Raw genomic sequence first — 25,311 nt, 5'->3', positions numbered from 1 at the left:
GGCTTGCACACACTGTTGGTGGTATGTTGGCCCATTCCTCCATGCAGATCTCCTCTAAAGCAGTGATGTTTTGGGCCTCTCGCTAGGCAACATGGAAATTCAACTCCCTCCAAAGGTTTTCTATGGGGTTGAGATCTGGAGACTGGCTAGGCAACTCCAGGACCTTCATACGGTTCATAGGAACCTCCTTCGTTACCCCCACAGTGTGCTTAGGATCATTATCATGCTGAAAGACCCATCCACATGTCATCTTCAATGCCCTTGCTGATGGAAGGAGGTTTGCACTCAGAATCTCACGATACATGACCCCACTCATTCTTTCATGTACACGGATCAGTAGTCATGGTCCCTTTGCAGAGAAACAGCCCCAAAGCATGATGTTGCCACCCCCATGCTTCACAGTAGGTATGGTGTTCTTTGGATGCAACTCAGCATTCTGTATCCACCAAACACGACGAGTTTTGTTTCTACTAAACAGTTCTACTGTGGTTTCATCAGACGATATGACATTCTCCCAATACTCTTCTGGGTAAATGCTCTCTAGCAAACTTCAGACGGGCCCGGACATGTACTGGCTTAAGCAGTGGGACAAGTCTGGCACTGCAGGATCTGAGTCCCTGGCGGCATAGTGTGTTACTGATGTTAGCCTTTGTTAAGTGGTCACAGCTCTATGCAGGTCATTCACTAGGTCTGTGTGGTTCTCGGATTTTTGCTCACCGTTCTTGTGATCATTTTGACGCCAAGGGGTGTGATCTTGCGTGGAGCCCCAGATCGAGGGAGATTATCAGTGGTCTTGTATGTCTTCCATTTTCTTATTATTGCCACAGTTGATTTCCTCACACCAAGCTGCTTGCCTATTGAAGTTTCAGTCTTCCCACCCTGGTGCAGGGCTACAATTTTGTTTCTGGTGTCCTTCGACAGCTCTTTGGTCTTCACCATAGTAGAGTTTGGAGTGTGACTGTTTGAGGTTGTGGACAGGTATCTTTTATACTGATAACAAGTTCAAACAGGTGCCATTACTACAGGTAATGAGTGGAGGACAGAGGAGCCTCTTAAAGAAGAAGTTACTGGTCTGTGAGAGCCAGAAATCTTGCATGTTTTTAGGTGACCAAATACTTATTCTCCACCATAATTTGCAAAATAAATCTTACCAAATCAGACAAGGTGATTTTCTTGATTTGTTTTGTTCTACCTATTTTGTTGTGGTCTACCTATGATGTCAATTACAGGCCTCTCATCTTTTTAAGTGGGAGAACTTGCACAATTGGTGGCTGACTAAATACTTTTTTTCCCCACTGTACACACAAGTGTTTGCAGCAATTTAAGAGTCAGCAGTCTACCTGTGACATGAAACAACACGTTACGGATATGTGTCATCAGAAAATGATCTATTGTCTAAATCAAGGTTTTATGCTAAAAGATTTTTTGTTTGTTTGTTTTTTTCAATTATGATAAAAAAAAATAATTTTCTATATCTCTATCTACATTTAAAAAAAAAAAAAAAAAAAAAAAGTCTGAAATCTTGCAGTTTGCAGACTAGGCTTTATACAAGACTCACACTTTCTGTTTTTTGGGGTTTTTTTTACAGAAGACTCATTATCATCACAGATAGGATTACAATGAAAGGTAAGACCTCTTTAAAGGGAACCTGTCAGCCCCCCCAGGCGTTTTTAACTAAAAGAGCCACCTTGTGCAGCAGTAATGCTGCATTCTGACAAGGTGGCTCTTTTAGTTATTGGTGCTGTAACTGCAGAAATAATCAGTTTTGTAATTTGTCCTAAATACCTTGTCTTCAGTCAAGGAGGCCGGCGTTTCACCCCCTGCTGCAGACGCCACACAGCCGTCACTCAAATCTTCTTGGCGCTGGGCGCCGCCTCCTCAGCGCTGTTTTGAAATGAGCCGGCGCCTGCGCTCTTTTCTCCTGCCTTGGGCAGGCGCAGTGAGCGCTGCCCGTCCTCTGTCCTCATATGCAGTCTAGCTGACTGCGCCTGTGGGCCGCCCTGCCTGTGAATCCCAGCCCCGCAGTGTGAATAAATCAGAAGACACTGCGGGGCGGGGATTCACAGGCAGGGCGGCCACACAGGAACAGTCAGCTACACTGCATATGAGGACAGAGGACAGGCAGCGCTCACTGCGCCTGCCCAAGGCAGGAGAAAAGAGCGCAGGCGCCGGCTAATTTCAAAACAGCGGTGAGGATGCGGCGCCAAGAAGATTTGAGTGACGGCTGTGTGGCGTCTGCAGCAGTGGGGAAAGGCCTGCCTCCAGGACTGAAGAAAGGTATTTGGGACTAATTACAAAACTGATTATTTCGGCAGTTGCAGCACCCAGAACTAAAAGAGCCACCTTGTCAGAATGCAGCATTACTGCTGCACAAGGTGGCTCTTTTAGTTAAAAACGCCTGGGGGGTGACAGGTTCCCTTTAAACAGTAGATAACACAGAAACGACCATTCACGATAAGTCATGTCACCGATCACCTCCTCCACCTCCTGTTGTAAAATGACTGATAACTCCCTTATACTGTATACAGTAGATAACACAGGATCCATCATTCATGATAAGTGATGTCACAGCTCACCTCCTCCTCCTGTACAATGACTGATAACATCTTTATATACAGTAGATAACACAGGAGCCACCATTCACAATAAGTGATATCACAGCACACTCTCTACTTTACAATGACTGATAACAAGTGATGAGCGAGTGTACTCACTGCTCGAGGTTTCCCGAGCACGCTCGGGTGGTCTCCGACTATTTATGACTGCTCGGAGATTTAGTTTTCCTTGCTGCATGATTTACAGCTACTAGCCAGCCTGAGTACATGTGGGGATTCCCTAGCAACCAGGCCACCCCCACATGTACTCAGGCTGGCTAGCAGCTGTAAATCATGCAGCTGCATATCATGCAGCTGCATCAACAAAAACTAAATCTCCGAGCACAACTGATAATACCTCTATATACAGTAGATAACACAGGATCCACCACTCACAATAAGTGATGTCACAGCTCACCTCCTCCTCCTGTACAATGACTGATAACACCTCTATATAGAGTAGATAACACAGCATCCACCATTCACAATCAGTGATGTCACAGCTCACCTCCTCCTGTACAATGACTAATAACATTCTTTATATGTAGTAGATAACAGGATCCACCACTCACAATACGTGATGTCACATCTCACCTCCTCCTCCTGTACAATGACTGATAACACCTCTATAAACAGATGATAACACAGGATCCACCATTCACAATACGTGATATCACAGCTCACCCCCTCCCAACACTTTACAATGACTAATTACATGTTTATATACAGTAGATAACACAGGATCCACCACTTACAATAAGTGATGTCACAGCTCACCTCCTCCTGTACAATGATTGATAACACCTCTATATACAGTAGATAACACAGAATCCACCATTCACAATACGTGATATCACAGCTCACCCCCTCCCAACACTTTACAATGACTAATTACATGTTTATATACAGTAGATAACACAGGATCCATCACTTACAATAAGTGATGTCACAGCTCACCTCCTCCTGTACAATGAATGATAACACCTCTATATACAGTAGATAACAAAGAATCCACCATTCACAATACGTGATATAACAGCTCACCCCCTCCCAACACTTTACAATGACTAATTACATGTTTATATACAGTAGATAACACAGGATCCACCACTTACAATAAGTGATGTCACAGCTCACCTCCGCATACGATGACTGATAACATCTTTATAGATAGAAGATAACACAGGATCTGCCATTCCCAAGAGGTGATATTACAAGTCACTCCCTCCCCTCATGTATAATAATAGGTAACACCACAATATAACACCACTATATACATATATAGATAGCACAGGATTCACAATACGTAATGTCACAGCTCACCTCCTCTGCCTCCCTTGACACTGACCTCTGCCCAGATCAGGCGATGAACTGCTATTAATAAGGTAAGATGTCATTGATCAATCATTTCAGAAATGCTACGTTCATTAAATATTCAAAACAAAGAAACCATAACCCAAAGCAAAGTGTGAGATCCCAAAGCATGGAGATGAAAAAAGAATGGCATTCAAAGCTCGGGACCGACAGTAATAAGAATAATAAAATATAGCTCATATTGATAATGAGATAAAAGATAAAATATGTGGGTATAACCAACACAGTAGAGATAGACGTATTAGTGGGTGAGCCAACGGAGACCCACAAGGGGAATTTAGCTGGCACAAATACAGTCTACAGAAAAAGAGATGAAAGTTAGTACAGAATTGAGAACATGAGTACAGAATTGAGAACATGTAGAAAAACAATCACAGCGGAGTGCTAAAAAGAATATTACCCAGTAAACAAGAGTTGAAGAAGTTCATGCAACAATGGCAGATTATAATGGCTCACCCACCATACACACCCGACGCACGTTTCGCACCCTTTGTCAGGAGTTCTATAAAAGCTATTACTTCCGGTTCTGCATTTTGTGCTAAATCAGTTTTTAATTACCGTAAGTATTTGGTAGCACCCATAGAAAGTATTGGGCCTTCCTTGAATTACACAAACACAATGGGTCTCCAAAAGTAAAAAACCCCATGGGATAAACTAAACTATTGCACTGCTATGACACATTTGTGCAAATCATTTCCTTTTTTTTTCACCCACATAATACAAGCTGAAGGGGTAGTGTCAGACTGTCACCTATAGGAAGGTGATCAATAAGCATTTTAAACCTTACTAGCTTTCAACTAGTTAACTCCCTGCGCAATAAACTCTGCTCCACAGGCGCTAAATTCATCAACACACTTTTATTGCTGATAATGAAAGCCAATTAAATGACAATTAAAACTAATGAAAAGAAATAAGTGTTCACACAAAAGCTTTTTTTCGTCACAGTAGCAGCGATCTGCATCATGGGCACTGAGCAAAGATACTGAGGATTTCCTTGGCAACTCTCATCTAATGCCAATGAATGCAGTAAATTACATTCAGCAACTTCAAAATGTCCTAACTCCTGAGGGGCGATCGGTGTAGTGGAAAGAGAAGCAACAATATTGGAAAAAGTAGCAAGAATTAGCCTGGTTCCTCAGGTTTTACCAAGTTCCCATAAATTCTCTTATATTTGAGATCCAAGGGGTAACGTTTCTCCTTGACATGCCGAGGTGAGGAGACTTTTAAGCCTTCCAGTGCTCCTCTGGGAAATATGCAAATTGTCTTTGCAAAGAGGAAGAGGACTAAAACTGTAGTGCCACCTATTGGAAGTAGCAATCCTAAAAGTAAAACGATGTGTAAATGACATCGAGAATTGCTCTATGTAACAGCTCATGTTCAAATCGCCTTGCAATCGGATAGAAATCGCACTGCATTTGGATGTACATGGATATCGGATGCTAGGTCTGAAAAATCGCATTGTACTCGCATGAAAATCGCACGACACTCACTTGCATGGCACTAGTCCTACTTTTCGGAATGTCTGGCATGTTTTTGGTTTTTTCACACATATGGGTATGAGTCCTTTGACGAACAATTGTATTGTGATCTGACACAATTGCAATATGCAGCAGTCACAATGAGTTAAGTAGTCTATTGACGTGGTGCTCTGACCTACTTTAAGTACATTTGTTTCTCCTGAAAATGTATTTCGTAAATATTTATTAATTTCTTTGGTTTCTTTGTATCTTCTAGGCATTTCAAATAAAAACAAAAAGAAAATTGGATGCATAAACATACACAATAGCAAACACAAGTATTAATATAAAGGAAATAAATAAACCAGTAATAGTTATTAATAATAGTGTGAAAATAGCAATAATAGTAATCTACTATTTAAGTAATACAAAAGAAAATTCAGTTGTCTTTTATATAACGATCTCGAACATTCCGCACCTCCGGAGTGAATTCCATGTGTATTTTTTCCATGAATCACGTACTAGTAGATAAATGTGGTATTGGTAAATATCCCCCTCGGCCGGCTCTCCCGCTGACATCTTATCAGTAAAGGTACCGTCACACTAAGCGACGCTGCAGCGATAGCGACAGCAATGCCGATCGCTGCAGCGTCGCTGTGTGGTCGCTGGAGAGCTGTCACACAGACCGCTCTCCAGCGACCAGCGATGCCGAGGTCCCCGGGTAACCAGGGTAAACATCGGGTTGCTAAGCGCAGGGCCGCGCTTAGTAACCCGATGTTTACCCTGGTTACCAGCGTAAAAGTTAAAAAAACAAACAGTACATGCTCACCTGCGCGTCCCCCAGCCTCTGCATCCTGACGCTGACTGAGCTCCGGCCCTAACAGCACAGCGGTGACGTCACCGCTGTTGCTTTCACTTTCAGTTTAGGGCCGGCGCTTTAGTGTCAGGAAGCAGAGGCTGGGGGACGCGCAGGTGAGTATGTACTGTTTGTTTTTTTAACTTTTACGCTGGTAACCAGGGTAAACATCGGGTTACTAAGCGCGGCCCTGCGCTTAGTAACCCGATGTTTACCCTGGTTACCAGTGTAAAATATCGCTGGTATCCTTGCTTTTGCTGTCAAACACGGCGATACACGGCGACCTAGCGACCAAATAATGTGCAGACCTTCTAGCAGCGACCAGCAATTTCACAGCGGGATCCAGATCGCTGCTGCGTGTCAAATACAGCGATATCGCCATCCAGGTCGCTGCAACGTCACGGATTGCTGGCGATATCGCCTAGTGTGACGGTACCTTTATTGACAACTAGATGCTTCAACAAGTGCCAGCTCGTCAGGAGGCATTAAGTCGTCAATTCCACATTTTAAAGTGGTGGTGTTAGGTAATAGAAGACAGTTCAGTCTGCGCGCTCGCTATGGGTGTTTTGGATATTCTGTGCAACTTACTAAAGCATCGATGGTTGTATGCCAGACTTTAGAAAAGGGGACTAATGTAAGGGAACCAACCAAATTTAAAATTAAACACTTTTTGAAACCAGCCCCAAAATTTACTATGATCCAATAAAGAAAAAAAAAACCTGATTCCTTAAGACTGGTGTTTTGTTCTCCAGTCTGGATGAAGAGCGCACTGTTGAAAATGTAGTTAATTTAATAAGAAGTGTGCAGCTTTTAGGCTGCGTGTCCACGATCAGGATGGCCGGCGGTATCGCCGGAGCGGCGAAGCCGCTCGGCGCTAAGCCCCGCCCCCTTTCTGGGACGCGATGGTGCCGGATGTGTACAGTACACATCCGGGATCATCGCACCCCTCGCCATAGGGCCCTGTGATATTACCTGCGGCGACGCAGCGTCGCCGCAGGTAGCACGGACATGCTGCGATCTGAAAAGACGCGCAGCATGTCCGGAGTCGCAGGCCCGCCGCGTGCGGGTTTCCACGCATAGTGGACACGGGATTTCAAAAAATCCCCTCCACTATGCTGGAACATCTGGACGCTGCGTGTTTGACGCTGCAGCGTCAAACAAGCAGCGTTTACTTACCGTGGACACACGGCCTTAATGAATTTGCATTTTTCAGCTGCCAAGCCACCGCAAGAAATATACTGCAGGGACTGGAGTACATCTGTCCTAAGGTATATGGCTTGTGTGGCTCATAATGACATTATTGGCCATGACCCCACCTAGCCATAACTCCCTCGCCTTTCAAAAGTTGGTGTAAAAATGCCGAAAGGAGTAAAATATTTGCACAACATAATGTTGTGTGGGGTGCCTGGTTTAGTATTATACCTGAATTCTATATCCATTGTGGAATAAAACATTCTCCTGACGCTCAGGTCCGTTCATTACAGCTTGTGTATGTTTATTGTGCTACTTTTGGGAGAGGGGCTCCGGTAACCTTCACCATAACCTTAGGGTAGGGGATGGCGCCATAACTTTGGCCTCGCTCGCAGTGGGTCCAGTCCACACCATAGAGGTTGTCCCTGTTATTGTGGATGTCATGATGCCAACGTACTCACTTTACCGGAGAGATCACGGTACTTGGGCTGCACTTGCGGAAATTAAGAATCTTCGATGGTATACAATGAAGGTTTATATTACGCCAACGCGTTTCGTCACTAAACTAACGCCTTTTTCAGAGTAATGAGTGAGCTGTAAAAGGCTGAGATAAGGGAAGAAGAAATGCCCCTAAAAGGGGAGCGGAAAAGTTGCCAACTTTACGGCCCGTATTGGGGGGTTGTGGCAACTTTTGGTATTGGGACAATACGGGCAGTATTACTATGGAGGCATCTTGGCTGTCCTGGTTATGGAGGCACTGTGGCATAGCAGCTCCTGTATTTGGGGACCCCGGCTGGCTTATTCTGCAGGCACTGTGGCTGGATGAGCTACCCCAATGTTACCAGTCAATATGATAAAGCTGCTAACTACTACCATAGCGGTGACAGGACGGCACTCTATGAAGTGAGTGATCTGTGGTCCTGGGTATGACGGTCCCTTCTGCCAAGGATGCTAGAGAAAGCAGGTGGCAGCGAGCGATGCTTTCCCTGCTGATTCTTGGAACGTTACCAGCCTTTGCCCATGCGATGCCGCTAACACACAGAGCCAGACTGATATTCACTTAATGTGACATAGACGTGCCCGGCAGAGTACAGTCACTGCTGCCCATGTGTCAATCTAAATGCCATGGAGGAGACAGCAGACAAATGCTGCCCTCAGGTCATATCAGCCAGCAAGAGAGATCACAACGCATTTCACGTCTATATTAAAGTCTGCGCATAAAGTTCTCTATTGGCTTCTCTAGAACAATAAGTAGCGAGACATCCTTGATTCATGGTTGGGTCTTGGCCATCATCTTTTTTTCAGGTTAGATAATAAGCATGTTGATCACTGAGTAAGTCAAGTCTCCAATATAACATTGTCATGAGTGGCGCTACGAAGAGCTTCTCTCCCTTTGGAGGACCTAGTATGTCTGCGCCCATTATAGACTGCTCTTTGTCTCATGTAAGTACCCTGTAATACTTCATTTCTCCTGCGGGGGAGCTGCTGGAATATTCAACACTAGCTGGCAGGTTCCTGCACAAATTACAGCTGATTGCTGAGGGTCTGAATAGTGGGAAAAATCAATGACATTGGGGGAATTTACCGTACTAACAAAAAAAGTAGATAATCCCTATAACGTTTCTCATTGGTGATCAGATATAAAAGGGAAACTTTCCCGATAACATTCTCTCATTAATGAACTGCATTGTCATGGCTACAGGAAAAAAAAAAGATGAGAACAAGTTCCAGCTTAATTATAATTAAAATTAAAGCACAATTGGAAAAAAAAATATTCCTATATCAATCGTAACACATAGGAGAGAAATAATTGAGAGAAGCTCGTGCTTCTGACAGATAAATTACTCCGCTGCTGCCCATAACCCTCCGCTTGTCCCACAGGATAGCACCAAATTTCACAGTGAGATGACTGGTACCGCGCGATCGTCTGAACGGGAGATATCAAAGCAGCGCAACAAACTACATTCTCATTATAAAGCCTTAATCCACGTCCCTGGCAGGCGAAACACAGCGGACAAAGCACCAGTGTACTCAGCCAAGGCATGGGGACGCGCCAACAGATTTATTTATTTATTTTTAATTATTGTTTATTTATTTTACTTCTGTATTTTATAACTTTGCTTTTTATCAGGATCCCACTGACTTCCAAACATTTTTACAATAAGAATACCACTATACACTGGGCTATTGTTACCATTAAAAATATCATACATATCTAAGGAATCCCTAATAGATGATGCTTCTATATCTTATCTGGGATTCTGGTGGCCTCGATAGATATTACATTGCTCCTGGAATATGAGGGAGAGCAATAAATATATGAGCTAGTACTAAAGGCTTCCAAACACATTGGATTTAAAGGGTATTTGTCACAAGTTTTTGCTACCTCTTCTGAGAGCAGCATGATGTAGGAGAAGAGACCCTGATTCCAGCGATGTATCACTTAGTTCACTGGGTGCAGCAGTTGTGATACAATCAGAGTTTTTAGATGTAGCATGTAGCCAAGCTAAGAAAGCTAACTCCGCCCACACCACAGCTCTGTGTACATTGTCTGTTGTCAGAAAGCTGCTAATCAGAGGAGGGGGCGTGGTCAGACTCAGGGGAGCCAGTCCAGCAGTGATAATCTCTTGCTGATAAAACACTCATTGTATTGAAACAACAGCACATAGCCGATATCAGTGCCTCAGCCCCTACCTCATGATGTCCTCAAATTACAAAGCACAAACTTGTATCTCCGTTAGAACTACGCTACTTTCATACCCCCCCCCCCCCACGGAGATGAGGAGCACTTTGCTATTCTTTTTCTGGCATGCCAATAGAGAATGAATGGGATGGCAGTCAGGCGTCCGATCACTCACTACATTTTGTAATGAGGATAAAAAATCTGGGAAAATCAACCCATCAACAAGTTATCACGCATCCAAATGTTTTCACAAGACAACCCCCTTAAGTCAGCCAAACCCCCCGCAATTTTGGCCAGTCATCTACTGTGTAAGGGGGTCTCCTGACTAACTTCAGACAGGTGAAGTTTGGGAAATAAGGATGGAGCAGAATGGATTAAAACGCATGATTAAAGCGCCTGTGCAGGACGGAGCCAGAATAGATAGACGTTGTATGAATGAGAGGTAATCTGACAGTAAACAAGCACCTTATAAGATATCTGTCACCTGGTGTTTCTCGCCTTATTTGAGAGCATCATAATGTAGGGACAGAGACCCTGATTCCTGTGATGTGTCACTTACTGGTCTGTTTGCTGAAGGTTTAATAAAATCCCTATTTTAGCAGCAGATTATCAATACAGGACTGGAAATCCTGCTGTCATGTAGTCCTCTATATTCATGAGCTCTGTGTAATCCCTTCTCCACTACTGATTGGTAGTTTTCTGTCTATGCACAGTTCGCACAGAAAACAGCCAATCAGTGGTGTGGCCGGGGTTATACAGAGCTCAGCACTCAGAGAACGGCAGCATATAAAACACAGATTTTATCAAAACCGCAGCAAGCAGCCCAGTAAGTGATTAATCGTTGGAATCAGGTTCTCTGCCCCTACAACATCAACAGAAGAATTGATATTAAGTACTCATGGAAAGTTAGACGCTAAGTCTTATGGTGGGCATAATGGAATGACGTTGTTTTACACCAAGCTCCCCCAGTCTACCGACTGACCACATATGCCTAGTTCATTACATGAATAAGCCAACTTGAAAGTCAGGACAATAAGGGTATGTGTCCAGGATTGCATCAGGATTTGGTCAGGATTTTTCATCAGTATTTGTAAGCCAAAACCAGGAGTGAGTGATAAATGCAGAAGTGGAGCATATGTTTCTATTATACTTTTCCTCTAAGGCCGGAGACACACTGGTGCGAGATACGGCCGAGTCTCGCTGGTTAAAAGCAAGCTGTGGCACCTGCACTCCGGAGCGGAGCGTGCAGCTGCATAGCAATACATGGAACCGCACGCTCCGCTCCGGAGTGCAGGTGCCACAGCTTGCTTTTAACCAGCGAGACTCGGCCGTATCTCGCACCAGTGTGTCTCCGGCCTAATTGTTCCACTCCTGGTTTTGGCTTACAAATACTGATGAAAAATCCTGACCAAATCCTGATGCAATCCTGAACGTGGACACATACCCTAAGAAAGTTGGATGGTAACTCTAAGGGTATGTCTCCACGTTCAGGATTGCATCAGGATTTGGTCAGGATTTTCCATCAGTATTTGTAAGCCAAAACCAGGAGTGGGTGATAAATTCAGAAGTGGTGCATATGGTTCTATTATACTTTTCCTCTGATTGTTCCACTCCTGGTTTTGGCTACAAATACTGATGGAAAATCCTGACCAAATCCTGATGCAATCCTGAACGTGGACACATACCCTAATGGGATCTATGATGCTGCTCACCCAGCTTTTCCAGGATCAGATACTATACAAAGAAAAAAAGCTGATTCAATTTTGCTTTTCTTTTGACTTTAGAAGGAAAATGCTCAATAGTTATTCTTGCACTTTGAACTGTTCCAAAGGTGCGAGAGATCTCTGGCATATGTGGATCTGAAGCCCAAAAGTTCCTGTGCCCTTTATAAGGAAGGTACGATTGCTGTGGTCGGGCCTCTGAGGCAAAATTAGCATGGGGACCCAGAGAGGGGCATCACAATCTCGGTCACAGACTGTGCGACATTGACCCCAGCATCAATTTCACCAGTATGTATGTTCAGCTGAAATGTATTGCGGTGCAGAGACCCGCAGGCTCCCTGCACCACAATACACACCGCCAACCAATCAGAGGCCAGCAGCAGATGTCGGCCTGCCTGTGATGGCTATAGAGGAGAGTAAGGTAAGAATAACGGTTTGTTTCTTTTTAAATTATGCTGGAGACGAAAGGAAAAGGCCCAGGATAGGGAACATTGTACCAGGAAGGGACCCAGAACGGGGGCATTCTACCACAAAGGGACCCGGAACAGGGGGGCATTGTACCAGGATGGGGATATTATACCAGGAAGGGACCCAGGATGGTGGACATTGTTATACCATGAAGCCAAGCATGGTGCGTGTTCATTATTACTGGAAGGAGCCAGAATGAGGGACATTATTACAGGAAGGAGCCAGGATGAGGGGCATTATTACAGGAAGGAGCCAGGATGAGGGGCATTATTACAGGAAGGAGCCAGGATGAGGGACATTATTACAGGAAGAAGCCAGGATGAGGGACATTATTACAGGAAGAAGCCAGGATGAGGGACACTATTACAGGAAGGAGCCAGGATGAGGGGCATTATTACAGGAAGGAGCCAGGATGAGGGGCATTATTACAGGAAGGAGCCAGGATGAGAGACATTATTACAGGAAGGAGCCAGGATGAGGGACATTGTTACAGGAAGGAGCCAGGATGAGGGACATTATTACAGGAAGGAGCCAGGATGAGGGACATTATTACAGGAAGGAGCCAGGATGAGGGACATTATTACAGGAAGGAGCCAGGATGAGGGGTATTATTACAGGAAGGAACCAGGATGAGGGGTATTATTACAGGAAGGAGCCAGGATGAGAGACATTATTACAGGAAGGAGTCAGGATGGGGAATATTTTTATTACATGGGGGGTGAACATGCATGTCTTTATAGGATCTAGAATGCTACCACGGTCCGTACATCTGACCAGCATGCAGGTGGAGGCTGAAGTCCAAATTTTGCATCAGCGACCACTGGACTCTAGATAAGGCACTGGGCCCAGGAATTTGAATTTAGGACACTGAATCCTGATATTCTCTTATGTAGCAGAATAGCTACTGGGCCCCATAAGGCGCTAGGGCCCATATACGAACACTGCGTCTTGTATCCGGCCACAGAGCCCAGGGCTGTGACTGATGCCCTCAGTCATTCTGCAGAACGCTATAATGAGGAAGCTCTAGGTGTGAAGTGTGCGGCGGTATGATCAGCCCATGTAGAGTAACACAAATTGAATTTATACTTCACGGACTCAACGACAAGAAGCAGCAGAAGCGGCACAATCCCAGACACAGCTGTTCTACAATGCCCAATAATAGAAGAAAATCCAGGGGAAAATGGAGAATCTACTCCAAACAAGAGACACAAGAAGATCACATTGGTGAAGTCTGTAATCTCTGACAACCTCTGACTTCCAGATTGAGAAAACTCTACATCAGCTCCAACCTCTTGTGCACAACTTGATATACTCGGCCTTCATCTAACTGAAAAGGACATGAGGGAGGAGCATTGCAAGGAAGTCAGACAGCCACTCAGCATCTCTGAAAACAGTCACCACAAAGCTGATTGGCTGAGACCAGCCAGCTGACTGGGCTCCCTTCACGATGCTCCGCCCTCCAATCCTTTCCAGCTAGATGCAGGCGCAGTATACTGTATATATTATGCATGTTTGTACTATGTGCTGTTTTTGTAGATTGTGAGCTCTTGTGGGCCTGTTCTAGTGCTCCCAACTTTATTCTTCACATTATAAATGTCATTTGCTTATGTGTTGGAATTAGGCAGTAATGACAAATACTAATCAATAAATAACTATATATGTAGCAAAATAATAAAAAAGAGAGCAATTCCATCGCATTAGTGACAGTGAAAAAAATCAGTCTATAGAGAAGAAACAGGGAAGTAGCACTTGCAATAGCACTTTTGGCTACTGGGTCCGGCCATGTTTGTTCAGCCAATCTCCATTTGTAGAACTACAAATTCCAGTAGATCGGCAGCAGTATAAAGCCCATAGGATGCCTGCCATAAGACGAACTTGTCAAATAACTACTAGGTAATTGCTTAAGTAGTAATTCCTCAGCATAATGTTATCACCTTCATAGCTCCCACCTTACACATCATTGCCCCCATTGGAAGACAGAGGGACTCAGGGACCCAATACCATCCAGAGCGGAATTCACAATTACTATAAAGCAATTACTACTTAAAGGCGTATTCACATGTCACAGATAGATATTGTTGGTAGTGCTAGCTGCTTTTGCAATTTACACCTTATTAAAACTTGAAACCATTCTTGAGATATCAACACTTCTTTTCAGGTGGTCGCCTAGGTGATCGACCACCACTGCTGTCTAGAATATAAGCACTGTGCTGTAACTAGCCAGATTTAGGAAATAAAGGTGTGCTCCATTAATTTAGGCAGGCTTCAAAACAGCGCTTACAAGTTCGAAAGAAAAGAGCTTGTAAGCACTGTGTGTTCTCTCATGTCTAGCAGTGGCGGTCAGTCTCCAAGGCAACGAGCAGAAAAAAGTGTGAACATCTCAAATTTGAAAATTGCAATATCTGATATACCCATACATAAAGATGGGAATAACATTTTAAGCTTTTTTCGATAATTTTACAAAAGGTTCTGCACACTATTATTGAATTAGACTGGTTTTAGGGGAAAGGCCTTCATGGTTTGTGCTCGGAGGGGCTTTAGGTGTAGCGGCAGCCTGACACCTGTGCTGCTTTGTGGCGACACACATCGAGCCTAGCTCTGCTACATAAGACAGTCAGCTCTGCTATACTGTAGGTATTGCTGATATGTGCGCGTATGGCTTCACAAATCCGAAATGTAAGCAAATGGTAATCCAATCTCCGCCACTGCCTAAGGTGACGTTACATGCATCTGTCTATTACCTGGTGAAATATCCCACCGTCCCCAGCGCTCGGGGGGCTCCGGAGAATTGTCTGCTCACTACAAAGGACACATTTTACTAGACAGAGGCGATCTATCCATTGTTTCCAGAAAAAAAGGAAATCATTTATCAAACAGCAGACAAGGTGTATCCAGCAGAGGAGCAGAATAACCGCACACTACACCAGCATCATCCGGCCACACTGCACCGCTAGGTAACGATCTGCCGATGTAGCAGAGCTGGATTTGTGCATGGTGACAATTTATCAGCAGTCCTATGCAAGAGGCACCCAGATACAGATGTAGCAGAACTGAGCTGGTCATTGATATCACACAGAGTTAAGCTGAGGCATAAGGTAAAATAAGGTCAGAATCCTATAGAAAATCACAAGCACTGGGATATCTGACAATGGATATAGATGTAGCAGAGCCAAAATGGTTATTAACAGTTTGTTTTCCTGATTCCTCATGTGCAGTCCTATTAGAAACCAAATATGTTACAAATAACTTGTAACAATTAATCACCTGCACGACACGACAAACTTAGCTCTTCTACATCTGTGATATATTGTGATACAAAGATGTGTCACTTATATCGACTAGATATGTAACCAGGGAAAAACTCAACTCTGCTATGTCGGTAGCCCGTTGGGTTATCTTGTTAACTCATGTCAGTTAGCAAAGTCAGCTCTGCTATATTGTAATAATATCTGGGAACAAAATGATGTGCCAGTTCAAGCTCAGCCTTGCTACCTCCACAACAGAACCGGAAATCTTTGCTATCGTTCACATGTAAAGCGCCATGGAATAAATGGCGCTATAAAAATGGATAATAATAATAATGTATGCCAAATGACAAACTGAGCTCTGCTACATCTATAACATAATGTGATGTCTAGATGTCTTTGGTCAGATAATAAAGGATACTCAGCTCGGCTGTGTCTGTATCTCACTGGGGTATAAAGAAAAAAAACTCATACATATGAAGTTTCCAACACACAGATTTGCACTAAAGAACAAACTTCACTCTGCTATGTCTGTATTAATACATTGTGATTTCTAATTTGAAGACTTATACCAAAGGACAAACTCAGCTCTGCTATGTCTGCAATACATTTGAGATTGCCATCCAATGCACAGACTTATACAAAAGGACAAACTCAGCTCTGCTATGTCTGTAATACATGAAATTCCCAATACACAGATTTGTACAATAGGACAAACTCAGCTCTGCTATGTCTGCAATACATGAAATTCCCAATACACAGACTTGTACTAAAGGATAAACTCAGCTCTGCTATGTCTGTAATACATGAAATTCCCAATACACAGACTTATACTAAAGGACAAACTCAGCTCTGCTATGTCTGTAATACATGAAATTCCCAATACACAGACTTATACTAAAGGACAAACTCAGCTCTGCTATGTCTGTAATACACGAAATTCCCAATACACAGACTTATACTAAAGGACAAACTCAGCTCTGCTATGTCAGGAACACATGATGATTTCCAGTTTGCAGCCTTGCACCAGAGGAGTAGCTGAGCTCTGCTACATGGCCGTGCCAATACTCACATGTAGGGCTGCAGCCGGGTCCCATCTGTTGCTGCGCCCCCCGGTGCAGCCGCCAGCAGCAGCCCCCACATGTGCAGCAGCAGCAGCAGCGCCGGGAGCAGGAGCCGCTCTGGAGGGGATGGAGCCATCAGTCCTACTTCTCCCGGGGTTGCAGATTATTTTGGGGAAGGGTTTGCAGCCAGGTCACAGCCACATTATCTGCCACAGGACGGGGCAGTGTCAGACATCGGGGTCTCTGCCTCCATTGCAGGCTGGGAAGTTACACGCTCGCCCCCTGAGCCCCCACAGTTGCATTCGATCCACAGAATTAAGGGTGGGGGGTGTTAATATTTTTAGGGAGCCTTCCCTGAAGGTGGTGGTGTGGATTTTGGAGATGGACAAGTTCTCCAGCTCCTCATTCCAACAAGCACAGTAAAGACCCCCTCCTTCCCTCCACCAGGAGCCTGTGAGCAGGCAGGGGTGGGCTTCTCCTCACAGGTCGCCTCCCTCTGGACAAATCACTAAAGATGGTCCTTATTTGTGGTCTTCTCCCAATCAGTGCAGATGGAGGTGACGGCCTCTGCCCCACTGTCCTACTCCAGTGTCTGTGGATTGTTTCATCCAGGGAAACGGAGTGTCCCCGAGAGGAGGCTGGTGGCCGACATCTGCTCCTGCCCGACATCTGTTCCTGCCCGACATCTGCTCCTGCCCTGCACAGGCTCTGCTGTCTTGCCCCTCGGTCTCTCTCCTGCACAGGCTCTGCTGTCTTCTTGCCCCTCGGTCTCTCTCCTGCACAGGCTCTGCTGTCTTCTTGCCCCTCGGTCTCTCTCCTGCACAGGCTCTGCTGTCTTGCTGCCCCTCGGTCTCTCTCCTGCTCAGGCTCTGCTGTCTTCTTGCCCCTCGGTCTCTCTCCTGCACAGGCTCTGCTGTCTTCCTGCCCCTCGGTCTCTCTCCTGCACAGGCTCTGCTGTCTTCTTGCCCCTCGGTCTCTCTCCTGCACAGGCTCTGCTGTCTTCTTGCCCCTCGGTCTCTCTCCTGCACAGGCTCTGCTGTCTTCTTGCCCCTCGGTCTCTCTCCTGCACAGGCTCTGCTGTCTTCTTGCCCCTCGGTCTCTCTCCTGCACAGGCTCTGCTGTCTTCTTGCCCCTCGGTCTCTCCCCCTGCACAGGCTCTGCTGTCTTCTTGCCCCTCGGTCTCTCTCCTGTACAGGCTCTGCTGTCTTCTTGCCCCTCGGTCTCTCTCCTGCACAGGCTCTGCTGCGTTCTTGCCCCTCGGTCTCTCTCCTGCACAGGCTCTGCTGCCTTCTTGCCCCTCTGTCTCTCTCCTGCACAGGCTCTGCTGTCTTCCTGCCCCTCGGTCTCTCTCCTGCACAGGCTCTGCTGTCTTCCTGCCCCTCGGTCTCTCTCCTGCACAGGCTCTGCTGTCTTCTTGCCCCTCGGTCTCTCCCCCTGCACAGGCTCTGCTGTCTTCTTGCCCCTCGGTCTCTCTCCTGCACAGGCTCTGCTGTCTTCTTGCCCCTCGGTCTCTCTCCTGCACAGGCTCTGCTGTCTTCTTGCCCCTCGGTCTCTCCCCCTGCACAGGCTCTGCTGTCTTGCTGCCCCTCGGTCTCTCTCCTGCTCAGGCTCTGCTGTCTTCTTGCCCCTCGGTCTCTCCCCCTGCACAGGCTCTGCTGTCTTCTTGCCCCTCGGTCTCTCTCCTGCACAGGCTCTGCTGTCTTCTTGCTCCTCGGTCTCTCCCCCTGCACAGGCTCTGCTGTCTTCTTGCCCCTCGGTCTCTCTCCTGCACAGGCTCTGCTGTCTTCTTGCCCCTCGGTCTCTCTCCTGCACAGGCTCTGCTGTCTTCTTGCCCCTCGGTCTCTCTCCTGCACAGGCTCTCCTGTCTTCTTGCCCCTCGGTCTCTCTCCTGCACAGGCTCTGCTGTCTTCCTGCCCCTCGGTCTCTCTCCTGCACAGACTCTGCTGTCTTCTTGCCCCTCGGTCTCTCTCCTGCACAGGCTCTGCTGTCTTGCTGCCCCTCGGTCTCTCTCCTGCTCAGGCTCTGCCGTCTTCTTGCCCCTCGGTCTCTCTCCTGCACAGGCTCTGCTGTCTTCTTGCTCCTCGGTCTCTCCCCCTGCACAGGCTCTGCTGTCTTCTTGTCCCTCGGTCTCTCCCCCTGCACAGGCTCTGCTGCCTTTTTGCCCCTCTGTCTCTCTCCTGCACAGGCTCTGCTGTCTTCTTGCCCCTCTGTCTCTCTCCTGCACAGGCTCTGCTGTCTTCTTGCCCCTCGGTCTCTCTCCTGCACAGGCTCTGCTGTCTTCTTGCCCCTCGGTCTCTCCCCCTGCACAGGCTCTGCTGTCTTCTTGCCCCTCGGTCTCTCTCCTGTACAGGCTCTGCTGTCTTCTTGCCCCTCGGTCTCTCTCCTGCACAGGCTCTGCTGTGTTCTTGCCCCTCGGTCTCTCTCCTGCACAGGCTCTGCTGTCTTCTTGCCCCTCGGTCTCTCTCCTGCACAGGCTCTGCTGTCTTCTTGCCCCTCGGTCTCTCTCCTGCACAGGCTCTGCTGTCTTCTTGCCCCTCGGTCTCTCTCCTGCACAGGCTCTGCTGTCTTCTTGCCCCTCGGTCTCTCTCCTGCACAGGCTCTGCTGTCTTCTTGCCCCTCGGTCTCTCTCCTGCACAGGCTCTGCTGTCTTGCTGCCCCTCGGTCTCTCTCCTGCTCAGGCTCTGCTGTCTTCTTGCCCCTCGGTCTCTCTCCTGCACAGGCTCTGCTGTCTTCTTGCCCCTCGGTCTCTCCCCCTGCACAGGCTCTGCTGTCTTCTTGCCCCTCGGTCTCTCTCCTGCACAGGCTCTGCTGTCTTCTTGCTCCTCGGTCTCTCCCCCTGCACAGGCTCTGCTGTCTTCTTGCCCCTCGGTCTCTCTCCTGCACAGGCTCTGCTGTCTTCTTGCCCCTCGGTCTCTCTCCTGCACAGGCTCTGCTGTCTCCTTGCCCCTCAGTCTCTCTCCTGCACAGGCTCTGCTGTCTTCCTGCCCCTCGGTCTCTCTCCTGCACAGACTCTGCTGTCTTCTTGCCCCTCGGTCTCTCTCCTGCACAGGCTCTGCTGTCTTGCTGCCCCTCGGTCTCTCTCCTGCTCAGGCTCTGCCGTCTTCTTGCCCCTCGGTCTCTCTCCTGCACAGGCTCTGCTGTTTTCTTGCTCCTCGGTCTCTCCCCCTGCACAGGCTCTGCTGTCTTCTTGCCCCTCGGTCTCTCCCCCTGCACAGGCTCTGCTGTCTTCTTGCTCCTCGGTCTCTCCCCCTGCACAGGCTCTGCTGCCTTCTTGCCCCTCTGTCTCTCTCCTGCACAGGCTCTGCTGTCTTCTTGCCCCTCTGTCTCTCTCCTGCACAGGCTCTGCTGTCTTCTTGCCCCTCGGTCTCTCTCCTGCACAGGCTCTGCTGTGTTCTTGCCCCTCGGTCTCTCTCCTGCACAGGCTCTGCTGTCTTCTTGCCTTCGGTCTCTTTCCTGCACAGGCTCTGCTGTCTTCTTGACCCTTGGTCTCTCTCCTGCACAGGCTCTGCTGTCTTGCCCCTCGGTCTCTCTCCTGCACAGGCTTTGCTGTCTTCTTGCCCCTCGGTCTCTCTCCTGCACAGGCTCTGCTGTCTTCTTGACCCTCGGTCTCTCTCCTGCACAGGCTCTGCTGTCTTGCCCCTCGGTCTCTCCTCTGCACAGGCTCTGCTGTCTTCTTGCCCTTCGGTCTCTCCCCCTGCACAGGCTCTGCTGTCTTCTTGCCCCTCGGTCTCTCTCCTGCACAGGCTCTGCTGTCTTCTTGCCCCTCTGTCTCCTGCACAGGCTCTGCTGTCTTCTTGCCTCTCGGTCTCCCCCCCCCTGCACAGGCTCTGCTGTCTTCTTGCCCCTCGGTCTCTCTCCTGCACAGGCTCTCCTGTCTTCTTGCCCCTCGGTCTCTCTCCTGCTCAGGCTCTGCTGTCTTCTTGCCCCTCGGTCTCTCCCCTGCACAGGCTCTGCTGTCTTGCCCCTCGGTCTCTCCCCCTGCACAGGCTCTGCTGTCTTCTTGCCCCTCGGTCTCTCCCCTGCACAGGCTCTGCTGTCTTCTTGCTCCTCGGTCTCTCTCCTGTACAGGCTCTGCTGTCTTCTTGCCCCTCGGTCTCTCTCCTGCACAGGCTCTGCCGTCTTCTTGCCCCTCGGTCTCTCTCCTGCACAGGCTCTGCCGTCTTCTTGCCCCTCGGTCTCTCCCCCTGCACAGGCTCTGCTGTCTTCTTGCTCCTCGGTCTCTCCCCCTGCACAGGCTCTGCTGCCTTCTTGCCCCTCTGTCTCTCTCCTGCACAGGCTCTGCTGTCTTCTTGCCCCTCTGTCTCTCTCCTGCACAGGCTCTGCTGTCTTCTTGCCCCTCGGTCTCTCTCCTGCACAGGCTCTGCTGTCTTCTTGCCCCTCGGTCTCTCCCCCTGCACAGGCTCTGCTATCTTCTTGCCCCTCGGTCTCTCTCCTGTACAGGCTCTGCTGTCTTCTTGCCCCTCGGTCTCTCTGCTGCACAGGCTCTGCTGTCTTCTTGCCCCTCGGTCTCTCTCCTGCACAGGCTCTGCTGTCTTCTTGCCCCTCGGTCTCTCTCCTGCACAGGCTCTGCTGTCTTCTTGCCCCTCGGTCTCTCTCCTGCACAGGCTCTGCTGTCTTCTTGCCCCTCGGTCTCTCTCCTGCACAGGCTCTGCTGTCTTCTTGCCCCTCGGTCTCTCTCCTGCACAGGCTCTGCTGTCTTCTTGCCCCTCGGTCTCTCTCCTGCACAGGCTCTGCTGTCTTGCTGCCCCTCGGTCTCTCTCCTGCTCAGGCTCTGCTGTCTTCTTGCCCCTCGGTCTCTCTCCTGCACAGGCTCTGCTGTCTTCTTGCCCCTCGGTCTCTCCCCCTGCACAGGCTCTGCTGTCTTCTTGCCCCTCGGTCTCTCCCCCTGCACAGGCTCTGCTGTCTTCTTGCTCCTCGGTCTCTCCCCCTGCACAGGCTTTGCTGCCTTCTTGCCCCTCTGTCTCTCTCCTGCACAGGCTCTGCTGTCTTCTTGCCCCTTGGTCTCTCTCCTGCACAGGCTCTGCTGTCTTCTTGCCCCTCGGTCTCTCTCCTGCACAGGCTCTGCTGTCTTCTTGCCCCTCGGTCTCTCTCCTGCACAGGCTCTGCTGTCTTCTTGCCCCTCGGTCTCTCTCCTGCACAGGCTCTGCTGTCTTGCTGCCCCTCGGTCTCTCTCCTGCTCAGGCTCTGCTGCCTTCTTGCCCCTCGGTCTCTCTCCTGCACAGGCTCTGCTGTCTTCTTGCCCCTCGGTCTCTCCCCCTGCACAGGCTCTGCTGTCTTCTTGCCCCTCGGTCTCTCTCCTGCACAGGCTCTGCTGTCTTCTTGCTCCTCGGTCTCTCCCCCTGCACATGCTCTGCTGTCTTCTTGCCCCTCGGTCTCTCTCCTGCACAGGCTCTGCTGTCTTCTTGCCCCTCGGTCTCTCTCCTGCACAGGCTCTGCTGTCTTCTTGCCCCTCGGTCTCTCTCCTGCACAGGCTCTGCTGTCTTCCTGCCCCTCGGTCTCTCTCCTGCACAGACTCTGCTGTCTTCTTGCCCCTCGGTCTCTCCTGCACAGGCTCTGCTGTCTTGCTGCCCCTCGGTCTCTCTCCTGCTCAGGCTCTGCCGTCTTCTTGCCCCTCGGTCTCTCTCCTGCACAGGCTCTGCTGTCTTCTTGCTCCTCGGTCTCTCCCCCTGCACAGGCTCTGCTGTCTTCTTGCCCCTCGGTCTCTCTCCTGTACAGGCTCTGCTGTCTTCTTGCCCCTCGGTCTCTCTCCTGCACAGGCTCTGCTGTGTTCTTGCCCCTCGGTCTCTCTCCTGCACAGGCTCTGCTGTCTTCTTGCCCCTCGGTCTCTCTCCTGCACAGGCTCTGCTGTCTTCTTGACCCTTGGTCTCTCTCCTGCACAGGCTCTGCTGTCTTGCCCCTCCGTCTCTCTCCTGCAGAGGCTCTGCTGTCTTACCCCTCGGTCTCTCCCCCTGCACAGGCTCTGCTGTCTTCTTGCCCCTCGGTCTCTCTCCTGCACAGGCTCTGCTGTCTTCTTGCCCCTCGGTCTCTCCCCTGCACAGGCTCTGCTGTCTTCTTGCCCCTCGGTCTCTCCCCCTGCACAGGCTCTGCTGTCTTCTTGCCCCTCGGTCTCTCCCCCTGCACAGGCTCTGCTGTCTTCTTGCCCCTCGGTCTCTCTCCTGCACAGGCTCTACTGTCTTCTTGCCCCTCGGTCTCTCTCCTGCACAGGCTCTGCTGTGTTCTTGCCTCTCGGTCTCTCCCCTGCACAGGCTCTGCTGTCTTCTTGCCCCTCGGTCTCTCTCCTGCACAGGCTCTGCTGTCTTCTTGCCCCTCGGTCTCTGTCCTGCACAGGCTCTGCTGTTTTCTTGTCCCTCGGTCTCTCTCCTGCACAGGCTCTGCTGTCTTCTTGCCTTTCGGTCTCCCCCCCCCTGCACAGGCTCTGCTGTCTTCTTGCCCCTCGGTCTCTCTCCTGCACAGGCTCTGCTGTCTTCTTGCCCCTCGGTCTCTCCCCTGCACAGGCTCTGCTGTCTTCTTGCCCCTCGGTCTCTCTCCTGCACAGGCTCTGCTGTCTTCTTGCCCCTCGGTCCCCCTCCTGCAAGGCTCTGCTGTCTTCTTGCCCCTCTGTCTCTGCCCTCTGGGGTAATTGCCAACTACCAGCTGAATAAAGAGGGACAGCAGTGGAGGATGTGACGGTCAGAGTAGGCAGGTAGTTCTCAGGGTGCAGATTGCTAGCAGAGCTGAGTATGTCATCTGACTGCTACAATGTGATTTGTATCAGGATATGTTGCCTGTAGTTTTCCATAGAGCTGCAGGTAAAGCAACCAAGGTATAATGACGTATAGGAAACCATTAAATGACAACATCGGCTCTGCTACATCTGTATCAAAAATATCTTCACATGTCCTAGGGCTCCATACAGCGTCATCCACAGATCCCCATAACAGTGCGACATCCACAAATCCCCGATAGCAGTGCATCATCCACAGGTCCCCCATAACAGTGTGTTATCCCTAAATCCCCCTTAAGTGTTACCCGCAGTCCCCTATAAGTGTCATCCCTAAATCCTCCTTAACAGTGTCATGCACAGATCCCTCACAACAGTGTGTAACATCCACTGATCCCCATAACAGTGTGTCAGCCAAAGGTCCCCCATACTAGTGTAATATACAGATGCCCCAGAACAATGTCATGCACAGATCCCCCATAACAGTGCGTGCGTCATTTGCAGATTCCTATAACAGTGCATCATCCATAGATCCCCATAACAGTGCATCATCCACAGATCCCCATAACAGTGCGTCATCCACAGATCCCCATAACAGTGCGTCATCCACAGATCCCCATAACAGTGCATCATCCACAGATCCCCATAACAGTGCGTCATCCACAGATCCCCATAACACAGTGCGTCATCCACAGATCCCCATAACAGTGCGTCAGTCAAAGGTCCCCCATACTAGTGTAATTTACAGATTCCCCATAACAATACTTCATTCAAAGCTTCCCAGAAGTGTGCCATGCACAGATATCACCACTGCAGTGGGTTATCTAGAGATCCCCAATAATAACATGTCATCCATTGATCCCCATAACAGTGTCATGTACAAATTTCTCCATAACAAGATCTGTCAGAGATCCCCCATAATAGTGTCAGCCACAAAACCCTGATAGCAGCGTGTCATCCATAGATCTCCAATGACAATGTCATACACAGATCCCCATACACAGATACAGCATGTTATCCATAAATTCCCATGACAGTGTCATACAAAGAACCCTGATAGCAACATGCCATCTTTAGAGCCCCTACAACAGTGTCATCTATAGATCCCCAGCGACAGTGTCATCTAAAGAGCATGAACCACACCTCCAAAAATCATACGTTTGATTTAAAAGCCGGTAGGCAAAAATATATAAAACTGAATATAAGGTTCTTAGTTTAAAGGGAACCTGTCAGACCCCCAAAATCGAGGGTGAGGTATGCCCACCGGCATCAGGGGCTTATCTACAGCATTCTGGAATGCTGTAGATCAGCCCCGATGTATCCTAAAAGATGAGAAAAAGAGGTTATATTATACTCACCTGGGCGGGCGGTCCGATCCGATGGGCGTCGTGGTCCGGTCCGGGGCCTCCCATCTTCATAAGATGACGTCCTCTTCTGGTCTTCATGCTTGGCTCCGGCGCAGGCGTACTTTGTCTGCCCTGTTGAGGGCAGCGCAAAGTACTGCAGTGCGCAGGTACCGGGACAGGTCAGAGAGGCCTGGCGCCTGCGCACTGCAGTACTTTGCTCTGCCCTCAACAGGGCAAATCAGTAAGCCTGCGCCAGGGCCGCAGCGTGAATACAAGAAGAGGACGTCATCTGATGAAGATAGGAGGGACCGGACCGCGACTCCCATCATACAGGACCGGGACCGCCCCTGGGTGAGTATAATCGTATAATCTAACCTCTTTTTCTCATCTTTTAGGATACATCGGGGGCTTATCTACAGCATTCCAGAATGCTGTAGATAAGCCCCTGATGCTGGTGGGCTTAGCTCACCCTCGATTTTGGGGGTGACAGGTTCCCTTTAACGTTCTGATGAGACTGTATGAAGCCCACGTCAAGGCAAACCTCGTAGTGGGTCCTACCGCCCTAACAGAGCGGAGCCACGCGCTGACCACCGCCACAGCGGCAATGCACAG

The 25,311-nt window shown here is 48.7% G+C and overlaps 1 protein-coding gene across 1 annotated transcript in view; it reads right to left on the bottom strand.

Moving 5' to 3' along the window:
- The window catches only part of MEGF6 (multiple EGF like domains 6), a 514,242-nt gene extending 496,963 nt beyond the window's left edge, over positions 1 to 17,279 (bottom strand). Inside the window, exon 1 of the mRNA XM_077250415.1 lies at positions 16,662 to 17,279. Within this exon, the coding sequence (XP_077106530.1) occupies positions 16,662 to 16,789 (128 nt within the window). The 5' untranslated portion in view covers positions 16,790 to 17,279. The remainder of the gene's footprint in view (positions 1 to 16,661) is intronic.
- Between the last annotated feature and the right edge of the window lie 8,032 nt (positions 17,280 to 25,311).

Source organism: Ranitomeya variabilis, chromosome 4, assembly GCF_051348905.1.
Source record: "Ranitomeya variabilis isolate aRanVar5 chromosome 4, aRanVar5.hap1, whole genome shotgun sequence".
NCBI lineage: Eukaryota > Metazoa > Chordata > Amphibia > Anura > Dendrobatidae > Ranitomeya > Ranitomeya variabilis.
The sequence above is the reverse complement of the archived record's forward strand: the minus strand, read 5'-3'. Positions and strand labels throughout refer to the sequence as shown.